This window comes from Leucoraja erinacea, chromosome 1, assembly GCF_028641065.1.
Source record: "Leucoraja erinacea ecotype New England chromosome 1, Leri_hhj_1, whole genome shotgun sequence".
Lineage (NCBI taxonomy): Eukaryota > Metazoa > Chordata > Chondrichthyes > Rajiformes > Rajidae > Leucoraja > Leucoraja erinaceus.
This window is the reverse complement of record NC_073377.1, coordinates 59133740-59160110: the sequence shown is the minus strand read 5'-3', so window position 1 is coordinate 59160110 and position 26371 is coordinate 59133740. Positions and strand designations below refer to the sequence as shown.

The window sequence follows — 26371 nt, the reverse complement described above, 5'->3', positions numbered from 1 at the left end:
TTGTAAAAACATTAATATCTCTGTCAGTTTTAATCGACGGGAAAAATCCTCAGCACACATGCGGCGGAGGGGGTCTCTGAGCAAGGTGTCCAAAAATGACGGCCGTAGGTAGCGGCGTTCTCTCGGAAATCGCAGCACAGATGGCCAAAACCGCTCAAGAACAGACTTTTAGTAATATATAGATTATGGTGTTTTTATGTGCAATATATTTATGTCATGTTGTTCCTTGTCTGGGCCTTTAGCCCAAAATAAAGTTGAATAATAATAATAATAATAACAATGAATAGTAACCGTGAAATCCAGTAGACCTTGGCGGATCGAGCTCAAGTGTTCGGCCAATAGGATTGTGCAAGAAATGGATGGAGTGGGTTGATCAACGGACAGAGAGGGTGGGGGGTGCTTAAAATCGGAGAGGAGGAGAACTTCTCCAGAGATGCTGCCTGACTCGCTAAGTTACTCCAGCATTTTTGTGTCTTATTCTCAATGTTCATATCATTGGGTTGTGACCTACTCAAGCAGAATATGATGTCCTAGTCCCCCAGTTTGCTTGTGGTCTCACTCTGGGAAATCTACTTTAGGAAACTGTGCATTAATAAGGAGTTGTGTTACATGTCAATTTTGTTGCGACTCCATATTAAAGCAGTGAGTCTTTCTTGAAGTGTTGTATATTACAATGGCTTTTCGTTAAGCAGTTAATTCTATTCTCGCATCAAACTCTAGCTGCACGTTTCCCGCAGAGGGCAGTCTTCCTTCAAAAGAGGAAATACTTAACCCAATCTGGAAAAAACATTTTATTTCTGGTTCCTTTGAAAATTCCAGACAACTTCTTCCAGACTGTGGTTTTTTTTAACAGCAGCTTGCCAACCTCTTGCAATAACATTAGCAGTCTCAGAAAAAAAATCTTTCAAAGAAAATCAATTGCAGAAAGACCCTAACGCTGCTTAGAAAAGTTGCAAAATGAAGTTTTATGCCGTTTTGTTGTTTGCCTTTTTCACCGTGTTACTTTTACAAATGGGTAAGTAATGAAGAGTTTCAACCGGACAACGCTGCTGACGTGTTTAATGTTGACTTTGATTATGTTTGGATAGTACTGTACTTTTGTCTGGATTTCCTCACAACCGGTTTTATCTGTGACCGCAACGGTGAACGGAACGGTGTGTATTTATTTATATATTATTTTTCGTGTGTATTTGGGAGTGCGTGAAGAAGCTAGTCCGGGGTAAACACAGTTATGAACGTCTGCCACTCTGGTCTACATTCCCGACATCAAATCTTACTTGTATTTAATTATATCTGGCAGTAGATGCATACAAAAAGGGTAGACGCCTTGCAGTTAATTCCATTGGATAATTCCCGGAGGAGTCTGAACAAGCATGCTGCAACCGAGGTCTCACTGTTCAACGGTTTCGGCTTCGGTACAAATTGATGTGTAGATCCAAACCCTAGCTTTCAAGAGAAGCACCTCCCAACACCCAGGCAAATCTGTTTGAAACTTGGCTCCAGAGCTTCAGTTGAATCTTCCCCACCCACTAGCTGGCTACCAGCCTCAATAAATATTTAAAGCTGTTGCATATGTCATGATACACTGTGAAGAATGAAAGGAGTTAACCTCCATCAGAGTGATGCACATGGAAGGAATGAGCTCTAGAATTGAGACTGGAATAGCCTTTTCTCCACTGGGATGCATATCGGATGCTCAATAGGTAGGAGCCCGACCCCTTGACTATCTAATCGGAGAGAGGATGTGGGTACAACTGGACCCTTCGAGCCAGCACCGCCATTCAATATGATCATGGCTAATCATCTAAAATCAGTAACCCGTTCCTGCTTTCCCCCCATAACCCTTGATTCCTTTAGCCAAACATTTTGCCAGCATCTGTCAGGAATTATATCCTTAGTTCTTAAGAGAACTTTACTTGGGCAACTGGAAATAGTATCAGTTCTAGAGCAGCTACTGTGGTAGCCCCCCAAGCTACGCACATCTACTTCAGGAGTAGATTACTTATGCAGATATTTCGTCCTAAATAAAACACTGAAAAATATTGTGGACACATGTAAATCTCTTACTTTCAAAAACCGGAGTATTAACAATTTTGAACAAAGGAATGCGGAGCATTAAACAAACATTTTGGTTCTCTTGTGAAGTGCCTTGGGAGGAAAAGTGTGAGTCTTCGGAGAGGAGGCTGAGGCAAGGAAGTTATAGTTAAATCGGTTCTGTGTGTGTGCTCCGATATTTAAACTTGTGACTTATTGCAGTGATAGCAGGAATGTTATTGCAGTGCGTTTGTTGCAGGATGTGGGAAGTAGGGGCACTGGTGGTGTCTCTGACCACTACACCTGTGGGAACTTCATCCAGATGCGGCTCCTCAAGGACTGAGTTAGGGAATTGAAGCAGCAGCTGGATGACCTGCGGACCATTCGAAAAGATGAAAGCTTCCTGGACAGGACTTACAGTCAGGTTGTCACTCCGAGAGTACAGGAGGTACGACGGTTATAGACGGAAAGGAAGGGGATGAAACGAGTACAGGAGATCTTAGTGGAAGTACCTCTTGAAAACAGGTACACCCTCTGGATCTGTCAGGGCAGACGACACTTCCAGTCCGAGCGGCAGACAGGTCTGTGACTCGAACCCTGCCACTGAGGCTCGACGAGCGATACCAATGTCAGGCAGAACCACAGTGGTGGGTGACTCCATTGTCCGAGGTGCGGACAGGAGATTCTGTGGCGACAGACGAGACTTGAGGATGGTGTGTTGCCTCCCTGGTGCTAGGGTCCAAGACGTCTCAGACCGACTGCAGGACATTCTCAAGAACGAAGGAGAACAGCCGGAAGCAGTTGTGCATGTGGGCACATATGACGTGGGTAAGAAGAGGAAGGAGGTTCTGCAACGCGAGTATAGAGAACTAGGTCGGAGGCTGAAAAGCAGGACTTCTAGGGTGGTTAACTCTGGGTTGCTTCCAGTACCTTGTACAAGTGAGGGTAGGAACAGGAAGATAGGGGATCTGAATGTGTGGCTGAGGAGTTCATGCAGGGGGCAGGGATATAGATTTCTCAACCACTGGGATCTCTTCTGGGTAGAGGTGACCTGTACAAAAGGGATGGGTTGCATCTTAATTGGAAGGGGACCAACATTCTAGCAGGCAAGTTTGCTAGTGCTACGCGGGTGGGTTTAATCTAAATAGTGGGGTTGTGGGGTCAACAAAGTGGAAGTCTATGCGTGCAGTTAATGCGAAGTAGAGTGTAGGAAAGGTTACGTTTAAACTAACAGGGCAGGGGGTGGGAACCAATGCAGGGAGACAAGGGCAGAATCAAAAGGTAGAAGGGAGAAAAGAAAAACAAACCTGAAAGCTTTGTGCCTTAATGTGAGGACCATTCGTAATAAGGTGGATGGATTGAAATGTGCTATTAGTTGTTAACGGATATGATATAATTGGAATTACGGAGAAATGGCTCCAGGATGACCATGGCTGGGAGCTCAATATGCAGGGGTATTCAATATTCAGGAAGGATATACAGAAAGGAAGAGGAGGTGGTGGGGTGGCATTGCTGGTTAAAGAGGAGATTAATAGTAAGGAGAGACATTAGCTTGGATGCTGTGGAATCTGTATGGGTAGAACTGCGAAATAGCCAAGGGCAGAAAGCGTTTGTCTGAGTTGTGTATAGACCTCTAAACAAGTAGGGAGGTTGGGGAAACATCAAACAGCAAAGGCACAGCAGTTATCATGGGTGACTTTAATCTACATATAGATTGGGCCAACCAAATTGGTAGCAGCGCTGAGGAGGAGAAATTCCTGGAATGCATGTGGGATAGTTTTCGAAGCCAATATGTAGAGGAACCAACTAGAGGGCAGGCCATCCTAGACTGGGTATTGTGTAATGAGGAAAGATTAGTTAGCAATCTTGTTGTGCAAAGCCCCTTGGGCAACTGTGACCATAATATGGTGGAATTCTGCATTAAGATGGAGAGTAACATGGTTAATTTAGAAATGAATGTCCTGAATTTAAAGAAAGGAGACTTTGATGGTATGAGACGGGAATTGGCCAGGATAGATTGGCAAATGATACTTAAAGGGTTGATGGTGAAAAGGAGGAAAATAGAGCATGAAAGAACGCTTGCGAACAATATAAAAAACTGACTGTAAAAGCTTCTTTAGATATGTAAAGAGGAAAAGATTAGGGAAGAAACATAGGTCCCTTACAGTCAGAATCAGGTGAATTTATAATAAGAAACAAGGAAATGGCAGACCAGTTAAACGAGTACTTAGGTTCTGTCTTCACTCAGGAAGACACAAACAATCTCCCAGAAATACCAGGGGACCGAGGATCTGTGGCAGGGAGGTACTGAAGGAAATCCACATTAGCCAGGAAATGGTGTTAAATAAACTGTTGGGACTGAAGGCAGATAAATCCCCAGGGCCTGATGATCTGCATCCCAGAGTACTCAAGGAGGTGGCCCTAGAAATCTTGGATGCATTGGTGATCATTTTCCATTGTTCTATAGACTCTGGATCAGTTCCTGTAGACTGGAGGGTAGCTAATGTAACTCCACTTTTTAAGAAAGGAGAGAGAGAAAACAGGGAATTATAGACCAGTGAGCCTTACATCGGTAGTGGGGAAGATTATTGAGTGTATTATTAAAAACGTTATAGCAGCGCATTTGGAAAGCAGTGAGAGGATCTGTCAAAGTCAACATGGATTTATGAAGCGTGAAATCATGCTTGACTAATCTTCCGGAATTTTTTGAGGATGTAACAAGTAGAATGGATAAGGGAGAGAGCCAGTTGATGTGGTGTATCTGGACTTTCAAAAAGCCTTTGACAAGGTGAGTAGCGGATGCATGGCAGATGTAGTATAATGTGGATAAATGTGAGGTTATCCACTTGGGTGGCAAGAACAAGAAGGCAGTTTATTAGTTGAATGGTGTCAGATTAGGAAAAGGTGAAGTGCAACAAGACCTGGGCGTCCTTATAGATCAGTCACTGAAAGTAAGTATGCAGGTACAGCAGGCAGTGAAGAAAGCAAAAGGCATTTTGACCTTCATAGCAAGAGGATTTGAGTATAGGAGCAAGGAGACCCTACTGCAGTGTACAGGGCCCCGGTGAGACCACACCTGGAGTATGGTGTGCAGTTTTAGTCTCCTAATTTGAGGAAGGACATTATTGCTATTGAGGGAGTGCAGCATTGGTTCACCAGGTTAGTTCCTGGGATGATGGGATATATAGAGTTACCAACTGTTCCATATTAGCCAGGACATCCCATATTTTGGGCTGAATTGGTTTGTCCCATACGGTTCCGCCCTTGTCCCATATTTGAACACGCCAAAGTTGTCCATCAGGGCACCATTCTCGCAGCCGCGGGGACCGCCAGCGGTGCCAAGTGGGACACTCAGTTTGGAGGTGCCCAGGGAGCCGTGCAATGGCCGCACCAGGCTCCAGCTGACTGACGGCCATGGCCTACCCTTGGCCGCCCTCTCGACCACGGCCTCGAAAACCGAAGCCGCGCTGCATGCCGGGTCGAGACCCTTCTTCAGACTGAGAGTCAGGGGAGAGGGAGACACAGAGATTTGGAAAGGTTAGGTGCGAAGAGGAGACATCAAAGAGGACGCAGATCAAGGAAAATTTGGCAGTTGCCACACATGGCTGTGGAGGCCGTCTTTTTTTAAAGCGGAGATTGCCCGGTTCTTGATTAGTAAGGGTGTCAAAAGTGATGGGGAGAATGCAGAACAATGGGGTTTAGAGGGAAAATTGGTTTGCCCTGATTGAATGGTGTAGTGGACGTGATGGGCCAAATGACCTAATTCTGTTCCTGTGACATGAACATAAACTTAGGAGGACAGTTGCCAACTGTCCCATATTAGCCGGGACATCCCGTATATTGGGCTAAATTGGTTTGTCCCGTACGGGAACGCCCTTGTCCCGTATTTGACCGCTACTACACTGTAATCACCAGAGGGAACGCTTACAGGCAGATCCTAGATCTGATGCAACAGCTTGCGTACGTATAGCATGTGCCGTTGACGCCATGCACGAGTGATTCATCTGTCACCCAATCAGTTGTACAGGCCCCTTATGTGCATCAGGTGTACGCTATATTGTTGTACAGTTGTACAGGCCAATTACTGACAAAAAACAAGGTCCAGTAATGTCTTGTGTTGTTCGGATGGTTTGGCATATGCAAATATGGATAAACCTGCATAAAAGAAGACTGTGCAGCTATAACAAGCAATGGGAAGCAAAAAAGATGTGGGTTAAGCCAGTCAGCAGTGACTCGACGAAGGCCTTCTGTACTTAATGCCATCGGGAATTTGTCCCTTATTTTGACCTTTTGTTCCTATTTGGGAGAGAAAGTTGGCAAAGCTACTGGCATATGATGAAAGAATGGGTCAACTGGGCTTGTATTTACTGGACTTTAGAAGGATGAGAGGATATCTTATAGAAACATATAAAATTCTTAAGGGATAGGACAGGCTAGATGCAGGAAAAATGTTCCCCATGTTGGGGGAGTCCAGAACCAGGGTTCATAGTTTAAGAATAAGGGGTAGGCCATTTAGGACTGAAATGAGGAAAACTTTTTCACCGAGGTGAATCTGTGGAATCCTCTGCCCAGGAGGCAGTGGAGGCCAATTCACTGGATGTTTTCAAGAGAGAGTTAGATTGGGCTCTTATGGCTAGGCCAAGTGAATCAAGAGATATGGGGAAAAGCAGGAATGGGGCACTGATTTTGGATAATCAGCCATGATCATATTGAATGGTGGTGCTGGCTCAAAGGGCCAAACTCCTGCACCTATTTTCTAGGTTTCTATGTTTCTGTCTTAATAGAAAATGACACAAATAACATCCAAAATGGTAGGGTATGAAGAATCTAACAATAAAGGCGAATTAAAGGAAAACGGTATCAGTGTAAAAGAAGTGATTTGCTTGCAAGGTTCTAAAACCCCAGGGCCTGATAGTCTAAATGATGAATACTAGTAAAGCCAACATTAGAGACAGTCGATGCAATGGTTGTCATTTTCCAAACTTCTAATTTATAGAACAGCTCTGCAGATTGGGGGAGGGGGAGGGGGGGAGGGGGAGGGTGGGGGGTGGGAGTATAACTCCAGTGTTTAAGAAAGTTCTTAGTAGGAAATAAATCGGAGACCACAAACCAATTAGCCAAATGTCAATAGAAGAGAAAATACTAGATTCTATTACAAAGAATGTGGTAACAAGACACTGGAAAACATTTCAATGAGATTGGACAAAGTCAACGAGAATTTATGAAAGAGAAATCATATAACCTAGTGGAGGTTTTGGGCGGTATAACTGGTAGCAGGGGTAAGGGACAGCCAGTGGATATTATGTACTTGGATTTTCAAAAGGTCTTCGATAAAGTCCAAACATTAAAATACATTGGATTGTGGAGAGCACACTAGCGTGGTATTGAAATTTGTATGACACAAAAATGACTAGTAATACGTGTGTCTTTTTCAGGGAGGTTTAGGTTTATTATTGGCATTTGTATTGAGATACAGTTTTGCATGATATCTAATCAAATCAGATAATACTATACATAAATACAGTCAAGACAAACTGAAGTACAATAGGTAGAGTAATGAGGATGATACAGAGTCCAGAATATACTTCTCAGCATTGTAGTATACCAATTCCAGAGACAAAGTTCAAGATAATTTGTACATGAGCAGCTTCAATTTGAGTGGTCTAATCAATAACATTTCTCAGTTATTGTGCAAGTGCCCCTCCCAATTCCGGGACATGATGGACCACCCAGAGATGCATATTTCCTATTTTAAATTTTGATAGGAAATATGCACGATTGGGAGGACCATGCATTACAAGTGTAATATAGAGAGTCAATGCCTAGTATTCATGGAACAGCAGCCATCTGTTTTAAGTCTGAAGAATGGCTCGACCCGAAACATCAACCATGTATTCTCTCCAGAGATGCTGAGTTACTCCAGCATTTTGTGTCTACCTTCGATTTAAACCAGCATCTGCAGTTGTTTCCGATGCATCTGTTTTAAGTTATTTATCCCACCCTTTGTCTTAGTGGTAAGAACAATATTGTGGCTAGTGTTATTCTTTTTTTCCAGTATATAGAAGCTTATTACCACTGACAGTGAGAAAATAAATTGTTTTTTTATTGTGCTTCCTTAGTGTAGAACATATGAAATATGTTATAATTAACCAATTAACTTTGTATCAAAGTTTTGATTGATTACAGGTATTACTAAAGCATTTGTCTGTATTCATCGATTTCTGCAAACTCTGAATTCTCCGACAAATATTCTCTCAAGATTTTATTACTGTGACATTGTTCTGAAATTATTTTTGTTTTGTTTTCAGGCGATTGCCAAAAGAAGGAGAAAAGGACCCCACAACAAATCAAGAAAAATAAACAGAATAAAATTAGAGTAGTAAATAGAAATAATGCAGCAAGGGGTCGAAAGCTGAAAAAGGAGAGACTGTTTCTTGACAGGGACCTGAAGCCCACCTTCATAATGACACAAGTTTTGGATAAGGGCCGATTCCAGAAACCGAAAGAGACATTGAATCTAACCGTGGGGCAGTCTATTGAACTGCGCTGTAAAGGGGATAACATTGGCTGGGCTTATCCATCCTACCAAAACATCTCTAGGTTAAGGTAAACGGCTAAATCTGCAGGTGCTGACATGTGAGATGTGTGCAGAAACTGCTGGAAATGCTCAGCAGGTCAAGCTGTAGAGAGAGAATGAGTTATTTCCGATCAATGCCAAAGTTGTCACCAACCTCAGATGTTTACTTTCTTCAAACAAAGAAATTGTTCAGCTCCTGTCCATGCAAACTACTGTTCTTTCTTAAGCCTATTATTTCTTTCAAATCCTTGAATGTGATGTACCCTCCCAAATTGTAAATCCTCCTTTCTTGGAAGTCATTGTATGAATTCCTGCAGACAGATTTGCAGCCCTTCCACCATGTATAAGTGGCACATCAACATTATTCAATGTCATCCTGTGAAAAATAATCTTGTCCTTCTTGACCTGTGTACTGCCTTTGTTGAGATTGACTACATCAACCTTCCCCCAGTGCCCCCCACGGTCATCCAATGTGTATGGCCTCACTTGCCTGTTTCCATTCTTATTTATTCAGTTGGAGGCGGAGAGTCATCTGCAGCGCCCCATCCTCTGAGATCTCGGCACTTGTGATTTATTGACGTCCATAAGATTAATTAGGTCACCATTGCCACAGAACTGTCATCTACCAAGGCCTGGAGTTTGGAATTATTTCCCTCACTCTTTTTGTTGCCCCCTAAAAACCTATATCTGTGAACATGCTCTGTAATTTTCCCTGATATATCATGTGACTCACTTTAAAACAACGAGATGCTTTGGAAGTTTTTCTTCCATGGTGAAGGCATTATAAGAACATAAATAATGTTACAGTCCTTTTAGTTTTGCTTACTACTGTATTTTCAGAAAATGAGACATTTGTTATTATTGGAAGTTGAATATTCTCTGGCTTTATAATCTGAGTTCTGGTTCTGGGAGGTAAAAGCAAGAAAGATGGTCATCAGCTCAGATCATTTAACAGTTTGATTTTTCTTCCACAAGAGGAAGTGATCTTCATGGCTTCTGTGAGTTAACTGTTGAGAAGAGAGACAACAAAACCTAAAAGGTCAAATAACCATATAACCATATAACAATTACAGCACGGAAACAGGCCATCTCAGCCCTACAAGTCCGTGCCGAACAACTTTTTTTCCCTTAGTCCCACCTGCCTGCACTCATACCATAACCCTCCATTCCCTTCTCATCCATATGCCTATCCAATTTATTTATAAATGATACCAATGAACCTGTCTCCACCACTTCCACTGGAAGCTCATTCCACACCACTACCACTCTCTGAGCAAAGAAGTTCCCCCTCATATTACCCCTAAACTCTGTCCCTTAATTCTGAAGTCATGTCCTCTTGTTTGAATCTTCCCTATTCGCAAAGGGAAAAGCTTGTCCACATCAACTCTGTCTATCCCTCTCATCATTTTAAAGACCTCTATCAAGTCCCCCTTTAACATTCTGCGCGCCAGAGAATAAAGACCTAACTTATTCAACCTATCTCTGTAACTTAGTTGTTAAAACCCAGGCAACATTCTAGTAAATCTCCTCTGTACTCTCTCTATTTTGTTGACATCCTTCCTATAATTGGGCGACCAAAATTGTACACCATACTCCAGATTTGGTCTCACCAATGCCTTGTACAAGTTTAACATTACATCCCAGCTTCTATACTCAATGCTCTGATTTATAAAGGCTAGCATACCAAAAGCTTTCTTTACCACCCTATCTATATGAGATTCCACCTTCAAGGAACTATGCACGGTTATACCCAGATCCCTCTGTTCAACTGTATTCTTCAATTCCCTACCATTTACCATGTACGTCCTATTTTGATTTGTCCTGCCAAGGTGTAGCACCTCACATTTATCAGCATTAAACTCCATCTGCCATCTTTCAGCCCATTTTTCCAAATGGCCTAAATCACTCTGTAGACTTTGGAAATCCTCTTCATTATCCACAACACCCCCTATCTTGGTATCATCTGCATACTTACTAATCCAATTTACCACACCTTCATCCAGATCATTGATGTACATGACAAACAACAAAGGACCCAACACAGATCCCTGAGGCACCCCACTAGTCACCTGCCTCCAACCCGATAAACAGCCATCCACCATTACCCTCTGGCTTCTCCCATTCAGCCACTGTTGAATCCATCTTGCTATTCCTGCATTTATACCCAACAGTTGAACCTTCTTAACCAACCTTCCATGAGGAACCTTGTCAAAGACCTTACTAAAGTCCATATAGACAACATCCACTGCTTTACCCTCGTCAATTTCCCTAGTAACCTCTTCAAAAAATTCAAGAAGATTAGTCAAACATGACCTTCCAGGCACAAATCCATGTTGACTGTTCCTAATCAGACCCTGTTTATCCAGATGTTTATATATATTATCTCTAAGTATCTTTTCCATTAATTTGTCCACCACTGAAGTCATACTAACAGGTCTATAATTGCTATGTTTACTCTTAGAACCCTTTTTAAACAATGGAACAACATGCGCAGTACACCAATCCTCGGGGACTATTCCCGTTCCTAATGACATTTGAAATATTTCTGTCATAGCCCCGGCTATTTCTACACTAACTTCCCTCAATGTCCTAGGGAATATCCTGTCAGGACCTGGAGACTTATCCACTTTTATATTTTTCAAAAGTATCAGTACTTCTTTTACTTTGAACCTCATAGTATCCATAGCTACTCTACTAGTTTCCCTTACCTCACATAATTCAATATCCTTCTCCTTGGTGAATACCGAAGAAAAAAAATTGTTCAATATCTCCCCCATCTCTTTTGGCTCTGCAGATAGCTGTCCACTCTGTCTCTCCAATGGACCAATTTTATCCCTCGTTATCCTTTTGCTATTAATATAGCTGTAGAAACCCTTTGGATTTACTTTCACCTTACTTGCCAAAGCAACCCCATATCTTCTTTTAGCTTTTCTAATTTCTTTCTTAAGATTCTTTTTACATTCCTTATACTCCTCAAGCACCTCATTTACTTCATGCTGCCTATAATTATTGTAGATCTCCCTCTTTTTCCGAACAAGATGTCCAATTTCCCTTGAAAACCAGGGCTCTTTCCAATTTTTACTGTTTCCTTTCAACCGAACAGGAACATAAAGATTCTGTACTCTTAAAATTTCCCCTTTAAATGTCCTCCATTTCTCTTCTACATCTTTCCCATAAAATAAAATGTCCCAGTTCACTCCTTTTAAATCATCTCGCATCTCATCAAAGTTAACCTTTCTCCAATCAAAAATCTCAACCCTAGGTCCAGTTCTGACCCTCTCCATAATTATATTGAAACTAGAAAATAGAAAATAGACCCTTTAACTCCAACAAGTTTAGTCAATTGATCGTGGAGCAAGATAAATTGTCACATTACTCCAGAAGAAAGGTGCAAAAAACAGACAGGTTTCAAGAGAGATTTGTGCATCAAAAAGTATCCCTCCTCATCCATCCCACATGGTGCACTGTCGTGTGCGGGGGACTCCATTTCAAAATAATTAACAGCATGTTGAACAAATCTTTTATAAAAGCGGTCAATGCTTATTTAGTTTGCAAGGAAAACTAATGATAATATTTATTAAATACATTGTATCGTGCCATTGCTAAAATATTAGAATGTCATATATGTCAAGTTCTGCATTTAAGGTTAAATTAGTGTTCAGGTATTTCACAAGATTAATGATGGAGATCAAAATTCCATCTAAAATTTTCTAAAATTTCATTTTCTGGGAAACTTTACCCGTAGTTGTTCACAGCTCATGAGATTAACTCAGAAATCTGAAGAAGGGTCCCAGCCTGAAAACTCACCCGTCCATTCCCTCCGCAAATAATGGCTGACCTGAGGAGTTCCTCCAGTACTTTGTGTTTTGCCCCAGCATCTGAAATCTTTTTTTAAAATGAAAATGTTTTTAAAATTGTGCAAAGCCTTTTGTTTCATATAGTAACATGACAAACAAAGGTAAAAACAAGGAACTGCAGATGGTGGTTCACAAAAAAAAGGACACAAATGTCAGAGTAACTCATCAGGTCAGGCAGTATCTCAGGAGAAACATGGACAGGTGATGTTTTTAGTTGGGACCCTTCTGCAGGCAGACAAACAAAGATAATACCCAAAAATGCTTAACGCAATATTTAAGCAGCAATTAGACAGGTACATGGATAGGACAGGTTTAGAGGGATATGGGCAAATACAGTCAATTGGAACTAGTTGAGATGGGACATGTCAGTGGGCAAGTTGGGCCGAAGGAGCTGTTTCCACATTGTATGACGCTAATAGTGAAATTGGATTATTTTCCACTTAGTATAATACAGCACCAAAAGTACAGTCAGTTAAGACTTGACAACGCAAGGACCACGGACACTGGGGAATACAGCTGCTGGGGAAGACTCTGTGATGGGCCGGAGTGCAGCAAAGATGACCTGAAAATGGGCCAAACATACATCTTCTTCACAGGTAATTATTTTCTGTTGAAGTATTTATTTTCGAAATTAAACTTCTAAAATTTAAACATAGCAGGACACGTTTTATTCACATTTCTCAGTATTCGATTTTTATGCAGGTGATTGTTATGTGGTGATTAAAAGCAATTATAAATGATATAGGCAAGTCGTTTTGTTTCTATTTATTTGATTTTCCCAGATCCAGCTGAACTATTTGTGCCATCTATCAATTATTTTGATATAATCTACCTTCGATCTGATCAACCTGCAATAATCCCTTGTCGAGTTAGCACACCTTTGGCTCATGTTACACTGCATCGAGAATTCCCTCCTCAAGAAATTCCTGCCAATGGATCGCTCATTAGCTATGATGCAAAGAAAGGATTTATTATTCACCGGCCCAATCTCGAACAGAAGGGAGTCCTACACTGTGTGGCAAACCTGAAAGGAACTCTGCAGACCTCAAGCAATTACCTGCTCCTTTATGCTGAAGGTAACATCAAATGTCATAATAAAAACAAATGTATTCAGCATTATAGCAGGAAACACTGCTTACTTTCTTAAGTACATAGACGTCTTTAAAGATGCTCACATTTTGTTTACAAAAGCAAAAAATACAGAGTAAAGCACAAAGTGCCGAAGTACCTCAGTGGGTCAGGCAGCATCTTTGGAGGGAATAGACAGGCGACGATTAAGGATGAGACCATTCTTCAAGAAGACCATAACCTATCGTTTCCCTCCACAGATGTTTCCTGGCCTACTGAAGTATCATTAGATACATATGGTGTACAGAAAGACTGGAAGGTGGCTAAATTCAAAAAAGGCTGCAAAGAAAAATCTGGGAATTCTAGACAATAAGCCCGACATCCTTGTTGAGAAAGTTACGAGAGAGCATTCAGAGGAGTATGTTATACATGCATTTTGAAAGAGGGGTTGAATAGTCAGAATGGCTTTGTCGGTGGGAGATAATGTCCCACAGATTTGAAGCTTCTGATTTTATAGAAGAATAAAAGTTTCTGATTGAAGTTTTTGAAGTAAGCAAAAAGTTTGACGGGGGTAGGGCCATAGACATGGCTTGGATGGACTTCAAGGTCTTTGAGAAGGTTCCGTTTAGTAGGCTGCTATGGAAGGTTAGATTGCATGGGATCCATGGAGCTAGGTAATCGAATGCATAATTGGCTTAATGCCAGGAAGCAGAGGATGATGATGGAAGGTTGTTTTTCAGATTGGAGTCATGTGACTAGTTGTGTCTCTCAGGGATCGATACTGGGCAAATTGCTGTTTTTCTTCTATAAGAATGATTTGAATGAGAATTTACCAGGCATGATTCGTAAGTTTGCAGATTGCACTAAAATAAGTGGTATTTTAGATTGAAGATTAGTTTTGTTTAGTTTAGAGATACAGTGCGGAAACAGGCCCTTCGGTCCACACTGACAACCTATACTATCCTACACACACTGTGGACAATTTTACACTGATACCAAACCAATTAACCTTCAAACCTGTACATCGTTGGAGTGTGGGCAGGAAGCTGAAGATCTCAGAGAAAACCCACGCAGTCATGGGCATAAATTCCGTACAGACAGCACCACAGTTGGGATTGACCCCGAGTCTACAGCGCTGCAAGGTGGCAATTCTACTGCTGCACCACTGTGCCACCAATGGATACTAAGAATTAGAGGGATCTTGATCAGTTGGGCAAGTGGGATGAAGGATGGATAATGAAATTTAATTTAGATGTGTAGAGTGTTGCATTTTGGGAAGTCAAACCAGGGCAATGACCTTTGCAGTGAAGGGTAGGGAGCTGAGGAATGTTGCAATGAAGATGGATCTAGATGTACAGGTACTGGTGAAAATGGCACCCTAATACCAATGACTAGGAGAAAAGTGAAGTATTGAAATGAAGGCAGAAAGTCAGTAATGCAAAATGATTTTTGAAAATCAGAATTCCGTGGTATGTTGAGGATCGCAGAATCTTAAAAGCTCACTCATATGTTTTACACTATTGATATGAAAATAGAAAAATGTCCCCATAATTTAGACAGTAAATTTTGATTATAATTTCTTAACTTGGTGCTTTGACACAAGTACTTTACCTTGCAACTGATCACATTTCAGCTTTCCGTGGCCCTCCATCTGCAACTATAGAGGCTTCATCAAACACAGTAAGCGGTGGGGAACATGTCAATGTGACCTGCACTGCTCTGGGAAACCCAGACCTACTTGTGGACTTCACTTGGAAATATCCAGGGCAGCAGGTAATATTTTGTATTGCTCAACTTCAAACAAAACAAAAAAATCTTACCATAAATAGATTTTTTGTAGTGAGATTGAGATTCGGGGTCCTCATGTTTTACTGCAAACTATATCATAAATACTGATGAAGCAACATGTGAATGGTCAGATTAGCACAAGGTTGCCTTTGATTTTAAATGTTCATTTAATTTATTTTCATTTAAATGTTCTGCATATTTTTACAATGAAAAAATGCTTACTCTCCATTTTCTTGATGAAGAAGTTCTTTCCCCACAGAAGGGAAGAGCTTTAACTGGAAATTATTGATTAAAAAAATGTAGATTACATAGTGAAGGGCACATGCCGGAGTTATGTGGAGAAGGCAGGAGAATAGGGTTGAGAGGGAAAGATAGATCAGCCACGATTGAATGGCAGAGTAGATTTGATGGGCCAAATGGCTTAATTCTGGTCCTATCATTTATGTAAAAGGCATTTGAATATGTACATGTATAGAGGGATATGGGCCTGCCATTCATCCAAATTTTACTATTTGCAGAAATTCATTAACATTTTAAAAGATGGTAACGAATTCAATCCAGAAAATGGAATAGATACGGAACATATTCAGGAGAGTTTCCAACACTGTTTCTCCTGACTGCAGTGTACATTACAAGGAAGGGCCTTGTAATGTACTGAAAAGGGTCTCGACCCGAAACGTCACCCATTCCTTCTCTCCAGAGATGCTGCTTGTCCCACTGAGTTACTCCAGCATTTTGTGTCTACCTTCGATTGAACCAGCATCTGCAGTTCTTTCCTGCACAAGGAAGGGCCTGTTCTCTTAAAGCAGATAAGGATGGGTAAAGCCCAGGAACCTGCCCAAATGTAACCTAGGAAGCCAAGAAAAAAATAGCGAGCGGCTTGCCAGAGATAATTGCATCTTCGTTAGTCATGAGTGAGGTACCCAAAGACCGAAGGAGGGCTAATGTTGTGCTTTTAACTTGAACAAGTGCAAAATGTTGCATTCTAGTAAATTAAACCAAAATAACATTGGCACATTGTCAGTGCCCTGGAGAGTGTTTTTGAACAGAGACCTGGGGAGGAAATACATTGTTACCTGAAATTGGCAACACAAGAGGGTGGTGTTGCCTACATTGGCAAGGGCATTAAGTACAAGAGTTGGGACATTGTGTTGCCAACATTACTGAGATCATTGTGGAGTATTAAATACAGTTCTGGTCATCTAGCTGCAGGAAGGATTTTATTAAGCTGGAAAGGGTTCAAAACAAATTCACAATGTTGCTGGGACTGGACAGCTTATGTCAATAGGAGAGACTGGAGTGGCTGGAACTGTTTTCTTTAGAACACCAGAGGTGACTTTACAGAAATATATTAAATCATGTGTGTGCATTGATGAGGTCTTCTTTTTATCGAGTCCACACATAAGATTAGAAGTTGTTCAGCCAGAGCCAGAGCTGAACACACTTCTCGGCATCTGCATACAATGGTGTCTGCCCTGCACTTCTTGTGGGTGGTGGTGGAAAGATTGGTGAAAACAAGGCCGTGACGTGAACGCTCTTTCCTTGACCCCATTGATGAGGTGAATAGTCATTGTCTTCTTCCAAAGGTAGATGAGTCTAAATCTAGAGACTTTAAAGGGGACTTGAGAAGCAAGTTCTTTGACAGAGGGCAGTCAGTGTATGGAACAATGATTGAATGGCGGGGTAGACTTGATGGGCAAAATAGCCTAATTCTGCTCCTATCACTTATGAACATTCTGCCAGAGGAAGTGGTAAAGACTGTTAGACATGTGCATGGATAGGAAAGATTTAGAGATACAAGCCAAAAGGAGGTAATCAGGTCTATGTGTGTTCAGCATGGGTCCAGAAGACATAGGAGCGGAATTAGGTGATTTGGCCCATAGCTGAAGGTACACAAAAATGCTGGAGAAAATCAGCGGGTGCAGCAGCATCTATGGAGCGAAGGAAATAGGCAACGTTTCGGGCCGAAACCCTTCTTCAGACTGATAGGGGGTGGCGGGGAGAAGGAAGGAAAAAGGAGGAGGAGGAGCCCGAGGGCTAAGGGATGGGGGGAGACAGCCCGGGGGCTGAGGAAGGGGAGGAGACAGCAAGGGCTAACGAAATTGGGAGAATTCAATGTTCATGCCCGCAGGATGCAGACTCCCCAAGCGGAATATGAGGCCCATAGCTGATCTATTTTTCCCTCTAAACCCCATTCTCCTGCTTTCTCCCCATAACCAAGGGCAAGTTGGACCAAAGGGTTGGTATAAGTGTGGTGACTATGTAATTTTGCACATGTAATTTGAGTGTAAAATTCTGTTGATGCTCAATATCTTAAATATGAACATAAAGATGCAGTTAATGCCCAATAGGTTAGACAGCATCTGCAGCGAGAGAGAACGTTAATCTGTAAGGTTAGTGATCTTTTCTCAGAATGAATATTGACTTCATGAATCATTGCCCTGGAAGTGTTAGGAGAGTTGGAATACGCATTACTGGAACCAATCTGGTTCATTCTTGTTAAATCCCCATAGAATTTCTCAGTGTTATGCTTTGATACAATGTCCTATTTTACAGCACAACACGAAGCACCAGATGGCAAACTAGAGGAAAATAATGAATAACAAAGGAAAATAGACTTGTTTACATGTAGATCAGGAAACATTTGCTTTAAGTTAAGTATAACCAGAAGACAACTCATCACAATCACAATTACAATAATACTTTGCCAAGAATGTTTTGCAACATATGAGGAATTTTATCTGCCAAGTTAGTCATACAAATAAAAAGCAACGAAACACAAAAATACATTTTAACACAAAAACAACCGCCACAGTAACTCCTCCATATTCCTCACTGTGATGGAAGGCGAAATAAAGTTCAAATCTCTTCCCTTCTATGCTCTCTGGCGGTCGGGGGCCACGTGCCCTCCGTTGATGAGACGATCTTGACTCCCGTAGCCGGCGATCGGACCCCAGGTCGGGGCTGGTCGAGCCTCTGCGTCATTGGAGCTTACCGACTCGGCCTCTCCCGAGACTGCAAGCTCTTGATGGTAAGTCCGCAGGCCGCGCTTGGAGCGATCCCAGGGAAGGGATCAGCTTCAATGTGGGCTCAAGTCAGCCTCCAGCTCCATCGATGGTAGGCCGCAGAGCAACCGGAGATGTGACCCGGAAAACAATCGCATCTCCGGCAAGATACGAAACTGAAAAAAAAAAATCCCTGACCCCCTCCCCCTCCCCTCATACAAAACAAATCGGAGAACATTTACACAAACTTTTAATACACACTAAAAAAAAATGTTTAAAATTTTTTTTAAAATAATAATATTTTTATTAGAAGCAATGTACAGTAGTATAAACCTCGACATATGACAAAATACATTTATTGTACATCTTGCATTTTAGTTTGATAAAAATGAGAAAGAAAGAGAGAAAAAGAGCAAGAAAGAGAGAGAGAGAGTGAAAGAGCTAGTGGATGTGTAAACCCCTAAACTACCAAAGAGTTTAGTCGCAGAGTGAATAAGTAAAAACTTGAAGAAAAAAGAAAAAAGAAAAAAGGAAAAAGACAAAAACGAAAAATAATAAAAAGAAAAGAGAAAAATAAGACCAAAACGTGTTGATATACCTACTGCGTTGCTCACCACACCCATCACCCTGTCTGTAAATCGGTTTAATTCCGAAGTTGTGTTGCACCATATTATGCTTGTAATGAGTCAATGAAAGGAGACCACATCTTTAAAAATTGCTCTGATTTTCCTGCTAAGACGAGTCTCATATCTTCAAGATGTAATGTCTCATAAAAAAATTTTAAAGGACGAAAAAATAGAAACTGGTGGCGGGGCTGCCAATCATGCGGCACCCCTAGTGGTTTTGAATATGGATGTTAGTATGTAAATATGTGACAGATAACATTTATAGAATTCAACTTGCATTATAGCCTTATCTAACTTGGATAAAATATAGCAGCATTTTGTTCTGCTGTGGTTTCTGGGGAAAGATCAGAAAAATGAAAAATAGAAATTAATTAGCTCAATTGACCTGTGGGATTTGTCAAAATAATATACTAATCCAAAGGTCTGAAAACGTTTGTACTGCTATTGAGACATAGAACATGCAAACTTAATGTACTCAAGTGATTTTCTGACAGTAAATTATAATGATTCATCTGAGTATACGAAATTCTGATTATCTCACTTAAGTTCAAACATCTGGTGGTAAGTTGTAGTTCCCTTGTTGAGGCCCCAATTGTGGCATTCTAAGTGCAGAAGCGAGATTGATTCTGCGATCTGCCCGATGTACATAGAATGGATTACGTTATTACATAGTTGGCACCTAAAATTAGGTGCCACTGTACTGTTTTGTGATGTATTAACTTCTAATAAAAATAAACAAAAAAAAAAAAAAAAAAAAAAAAAAAAAAAAAAAAAAGTTCAAACATCTGGTGGTAAGTTGTAGTTCCCTTGTTGAGGCCCCAATTGTGGCATTCTAAGTGCAGAAGCGAGATTGAATCTGCGATCTGCCTGATGTTCACGGCACAGTACCAGGCCCTTAGACGAAGATTTTTGTTAATTATTTATACAATTCAAGTATAACTGTTTTTAGATTACTGTTTGAATGTGATCATTGGTTCAATCAATCAATGGTGCTTCTATTGTCACATGTGCAAACAGTGACATTATTTTCTTACATGCAGTCCCATACCCAAGCACATTCCCTATTAGCAAGTGTACAGAAATAGTCCACTGAGCCCGCATACAAGAGATGCCATGTTAGGCGCCATTTTTAAAGTTCAGTCCATGCTCTAGTTCTTATGAGCAGTTCCCAATACAGGCGAGCCCAGGCTGCTGCGGGCTTCCAGCCATCGCCTTCCTAGTACACGACATCCCTCTCCTCGCCCATCCACAATTGCCCCTCAGGGGTGCCTTCCGCAGCTGACCTTGAGGGTGTGGTAGGCCAGACCCCAGTTCCCTGAATTTGAATGTGATAGACTATATTGTGTGTTTCTGGTACAACTTTCCATTTGCAAAGATAAATTCAATAATGAAGTGGTAAGCTGATTGAACATGTTGTGCCGCATCTTGGTTATGCACAGTTGCATGCATATGACTTGGGGAAGAAAGTGAAACGGAATGATCTAGAAAGTGGAAGTCTAACATATGTGGGCCTTGCTCATATTGCAGCCAAATCAAGTTGCCATCATAAACTCCCGGTAGCCTACATGAGGATCATCAGCAAAGTCTTACTTGTGAATGTCGAGTTACGCTTGTAATAAGGCTCGTACCACGACGTAAACAGAGTATACCTTTAATCTGTACAATAACAACAGCAACTGCAACAGCCTCGTGTAAGCCCAGGCCTCCCTCCCTAACTGCCGACACCCTGGGTTTTCCAGACACAACCGGTTACTGGAGCCTGGCTTCTGGCAGGGTCCTAGTGCCCCTCTGCTCAGCCTTACTCTATTATTGCATAATACCACATCTCCCTTTCTTTGAGAACAAAGGGTGGACTACCTTTGTCTCTGCAGGTCTTAAGGGGTTTATTCTGCCCTTTTGCTGGAAGACCTGTCCCTGATCTAAGCATGCAAAATAGAAATAAAATAACTTGCACGTTACCATACTGTGAACTATTCTTTCAGGTTTCAGGTAAATGTAACAGGTTTACAGAACATTTTCACATCACATTTCACTCTCTCTTTTTCTTTATTGTAGAAAACAGATCAATAAATCACAAATCAAGTCTCTGCGGCTTTCTAACCTCTCTCCCACACCTAGTCCGCACAGTCTCTGTGGTGGGGCCCTCTCCGCTGGGTGATGCTGTCACTGGTGGAGCTGGCTCTGGTGGAGCTGGCTCTGGTGGAGCTGGCTCTTCTCGTGGAGCTGGCTCTTCTCCCACCGGTGGCTCATCCGCGTCGACTACCTCACTGTTGGTCTGCAGCGGCACCAAGTGCTGCCGGTTCCTCCTCAGTGTGCCCTGAGGCACCTGGACGATATAAGAGCGAGGTGCATTGTGTGTAGATAGCACTTTGCCCTGGACTCGTGCATCGGTGATCCACACATCCTCCCCAGGTATTAGTGGCTCCAGATTTCTCGCTCCGTGCCTCTTGTCAAAGGATCTTGCGTCGTTCCACCTCTTCTCCCTTTCTTTGGCCCCCAGCGCGTTGTAGTCAGGCAAAACTGGATTCAGCAGGGTTGGAAGGGCAGGAACTGTAGTGCGTAGGCGGCGCCCCATCAACAGCTCGGCTGGGCTATAGCCGTTCTGTAGAGGGGTTGCTCTGTAGGCCAGCAATGCAAGATATGGGTCTGACGCCTTTGTTAGCAAGTTTTTCACGGTTTGTACAGCGCGTTCCGCCTCCCCATTGCTCTGAGGAAACCTGGGGCTGCTCGTGATGTGCATAAAGCCATACTCTGCTGCAAAGGATTTAAAGTGGCTACCTGAGAACTGGGGCCCATTGTCACTTTTAAGAAATTCACAAATTCCATGACGAGCAAATATGGATTTCAGGTGCACCACCACATCTGTGGACCTTGTCGGTGATAGCAGCGCAACTTCCACATATCTTGAGAAATAATCTACGACTAGCAGATAAGTCTTGTTTTTCAGCGTGAATAGGTCAGCTCCCAAGGTTTGCCAAGGCCTGTCTGGCATCTCCGTTGGCATCAGCGGCTCTTTGACGTTCCTTCGCTCTTGGATGCAGGTTCTACATTTCAGCACCATGTCATTCAGCTGGCTGCTGAGTCCTGGCCACCATACCGTCTGTTTGGCCCGGCCCCTGCACTTTGTCACCCCCAGGTGTCCTTCGTGTAGTCTCTGCAGCACATCACCTTGTAAGGCTGATGGGATGACGAGCCTCGTGCCCCGCAGCAGCAGCCCATCGTGCACAGTCAGCACTGCTCTATCAGCCCAGTAATGTCTCAGCACTCCCTGCAGTTGGCTTTTGTCGGGCCAGCCGTCTGTGCAGTACTCCATCAGTGCAGAGCATGTGCTGTCTGCCTGTAGGTGCTCCCGTAGGCTGCTCAGATAATCTCCACTGACAGGAATGTTGCTGATGACAGAGTCTACATAGATGTTGGTGTCCTCTAGTAGGCTTGTGTCTGTGTGTGTTCTTGCGGCTCTCAGAGGAGCACGAGATAAGGTGTCGGCTGTCCACAGGCTTTTGCCAGGGACATGATCTACTGTATAGCTGTACCTCATGAGTCTCATCCTAAATCTTTGGATTCTTGGTGGGAGGTCATCCAAAGCTTTCCCTCCCAGCAGACTCACCAACGGCTTGTGGTCAGTTTCCAGCTCGAATGGTCTTCCCAGAATGAAACAGCTGAACCTTTCACATGCCCACGTCGCAGCCAATGCCTCCTTTTCTACTTGAGCATAGCGCTGCTCTGTTGGTGTCATTGCCCTGGACGCATATGCCACAGGTGACCACATGGCATCGCTCTTCTGCAGCAGGACTGCCCCCAGGCCAAAGGAAGAGGCATCAGCAGAGATCTTTAGAGCACTGTTTGGGTTATATAATGTGAGCACTGGTGTGGATGACAGCTCTGTTTTTAACTGATCAAAGGCGGCCTGCTGCTCTGTCCCCCAGTACCAGTGGTTCTTCTTGGACAGCAGGTCTCGTAGCACTTTGTCTTTTTCAGCCAGGTTTGGCAAGAAGCGGCCCAGCTGATTGACCATGCCCAGAAAACTCCTGAGTTCGCTGACATTTTTGGGTGCATCCAACTCTTGTACTGCTCTCGTCTTCTCTGGATCTGGCGTCACTCCATCTGCTGAAATGACATGACCCAGGAATCTGACTGTGTGGCGTGTGAGCTCACATTTGTCCATGTTGAGCGTAATGCCGGCCTTTTGTGCCTTCTCTAGCACCGCATGTAGCCGCACATCATGCTCCTCCTGCGTCTGTCCCCAGACCAGGATGTCATCCATATGACACAGTACCCCCTCCAGGCCACCGGTCACTTCTGTCATCATCATCCTTTGAAAGTGCTCGGGGGCTGATGCTATGCCAAAGGGTAGACGGTTAAAATAGTAGCGCCCAAAAGGCGTGATGAAGGTGGTGTATTTGGCAGACTCTTTTGTCAATGGTACTTGCCAAAAGCCCATGTTGGCATCTAATTTGCTGAATACTGTTGCCCCAGCTAGCATGCCCAGAGTGTGCTCTACAGAAGGTAGGATAAACTTTTCTCTGCATACTGATCCATTCATCATTGTGAAGTCCACACAAATGCGAACATCACCTGTTTTTTTCGGCACCACCACCATCCCGGCACACCAATCAGTCGGCTCCTCAATCTTGGTGATTACGCCCATCTTCTCCATACGGTCTATCTCCTCCTTCACTTTTCCCATAAGCGGCAGAGGGACTCTGCGTGGCGTGTGGAGAGAGAAGGGCACAGCCTCTGGCTTCAATTTAATTGAGTATGGCCTCCGAACAAGACCCAAGCCGCTACACAGCTTCGGATATTGTTGTCTCACAGATTCCAAGGTGATGCCGTCAACCCTGCACACAAGCTGAAGCCTTTCTATGGCAGGTCTTCCCAACAGTGCAGTGTGGAGGTCTTTGACCACATAAATGTCCTCTATGGCTGTCTTGTTGCCTCTGCGCAGTGTTTCTCTGGCTACGCCCAGGACAGAGAGTGCATTGCCCCCTGGCCCAAACAATGGGCGTGTCGACACTGCCAGGCACTTCACATCATGCCCCCCTGTAATGTCATGGTACACCTCCGCTGGCATGGCGGTCACATCAGCACCAGTATCTATTTTAAAGCACACTTTTTGTTGTCTCACTTGTAGCTGCACCGTCCATGGGTCTTTTCCAGCATCCACGGATCCCAGGAAAAAGCTCTCTTCTTCCTCTGTAGTGACAGCATTGAGAGATTTAGCACTGTTTCTGCACACTTTGCCATAATGTCCCTTTTTGCCACAGTTGTGACACACAGCATCTTTAGCAGGGCATTCCAATTTTCCATGCGAGGGCATTTTTCCACATCTATAGCAGGCCTTTGAACCTGGCTGTGGCTGTGTATTAAATTTATTTTTGCCTGGTGTTTGTGCTTGTGGCTGAGGCTTTGAGGGAAATTTGGGTTTTCTGTAGCTTTTAGCATGCACAGCATCAACATTTGAGCACTTGCTAGCACCGCTATTTTCTCCTCTTAAGTCAAACCGCTGTCGTCTAACTTCTTCAGACTGCCTTGTCTTTGTTATAGCAGTTTCAAGGGTTAGGTCTCTGTCTAGCTGTAGCTTTTCGGACAATGAGACGTTTCTCAGCCCAACCACTAACCTGTCGCGGATCAGCTCGTTCTGTAACTGTCCATAGTTGCAGTGTTCGGCTAATCCGTATAGAGCAGTGATGAAGGAATCCACCATTTCTCCTGGCAGTTGCACACGCTGATTGAACTTGGCTCTTTCATAGATAACATTCTTTTTAGGCACAAAAAATGCATCAAAGCCCGCCTTGACATCCGTGTACACCCTCCTCTCATCTGCAGTTAGCGTTAGCCCCTTTAGCACATCATCTGCTTCATCGCCCATGCAATACACTAGCGTGTTCACCTGGTTTTCTGCCGACGTCGCGTTTAAATTGCTTGCAAGCCTGAAGCGGTCGAATCTCCTGATCCAACGCTCCCATTCTTGAGGCTTGGTAAAATCGAATGGCTCTGGAGGTTGTATTGTGAACGTAGCAGTTGGTGTAGGTTGCGCCATATCTGCCAGCTCGTCTCCTATTTCCCGCCAAAACGATACACCGTCCTCTTCTTCTTTAATTATTTTCTTGCTTACAAGTCTCCCAGTTCTGGCACCATGTCGAGTTATGCTTGTAATAAGGCTCGTACCACGACGTAAACAGAGTATACCTTTAATCTGTACAATAACAACAGCAACTGCAACAGCCTCGTGTAAGCCCAGGCCTCCCTCCCTAACTGCCGACACCCTGGGTTTTCCAGACACAACCGGTTACTGGAGCCTGGCTTCTGGCAGGGTCCTAGTGCCCCTCTGCTCAGTCTTACTCTATTATTGCATAATACCACAGTGAACTGAGCTTAAAACAACTGGGAAATGAAATGAAAGGGGCGCAGATAATTGTGGTCATTTGCAAAGCTGCTGACATATGCTGAAGATGAGAGCGTGTGTATTCAGATTTGCTTCATGCAGTGTTATTTTGATGTCGTTGAGGTCAAAGTATCTGATACTATTTCTGCTTTAATAGGATGAAAGGCCAGTGATCATCACGAACAGCTGGAGGTTAATAGATCAACAAAATGGACACACTATCAGATTATCAAAGAGTATGCTATATATTGATGACATTGAAATAATTGATGTAGGTGATTATATCTGCACCGCTCAGAATGTGATGGGTGACACAACAGTGGCCACGGCAGTGTTTTCTCCTTGGTAACACTTTCTTCGTTGGAAGATTCAATCCAACTCCAGCTGGACTGTGTGTGAAGAAGGGCTGCGTGCCAGGCTGTGCTGGATCCTATTTCTAAAGTAAATTCTTGCGCCAAATATTAGTTTCTCCTCTCACTGCTGTATCATGATATATTGCAGAGACAGGATTCCAGTTTGAAAAAGATGATCACATTTAGCATCAGTTATTTGCAACATGAGCTTTCACACAAACTCCTTCACCTCTAAACAAGTACTTTAGGACGACAGATGTCTTAAGCACAGGAATTCACAGGAGGGACCTTTAATAACATAAAAGAACAAGGTAGACTTCAAAAAACAGCACAAAGTGCTGGAGTAACTCAGCGGCTCAGGCAGCATCCCTGGAGAATATGGGTAGGTGACGTTTTGGGTTGGCATCCTTCTTCAGTCTAAAGCAGGGGGTCTCCAAACTATGGCCCGCGAGCCACATCCGGCCCACCACGAGAATTTATCCGGCCCGCAGCAAGCTCTTAACACATTTCCTGCAGCGGGCTATATAGCGGGTTCTGTGGTAGCGGGGGAACTTACACGTCAGTTTGCCGTAGGCTATCAAGTTGAGGGTTTGTGTGCAGCTGCTGACAGGTTGCCGTCGATGGCCTCGGGGAGGCAGTGAAGATTGGCGACAACGGTGGCCCCAGTGTGTGTGTGTG

At 43.1% G+C, this 26371-nt stretch overlaps 1 protein-coding gene across 1 annotated transcript; it reads left to right on the top strand.

The window, feature by feature from the left end:
* The first annotated feature begins 381 nt into the window (after positions 1-381).
* On the top strand, positions 382-26371 carry pdgfrl (platelet-derived growth factor receptor-like). The gene is made up of 6 exons (XM_055635395.1): positions 382-1015; positions 8343-8640; positions 12913-13064; positions 13251-13544; positions 15170-15309; positions 25498-26371. The coding sequence occupies exons 1-6, from the start codon at positions 958-960 to the stop codon at positions 25687-25689; spliced, it is 1134 nt and encodes a 377-aa protein (XP_055491370.1). The 5' UTR covers positions 382-957; the 3' UTR covers positions 25690-26371.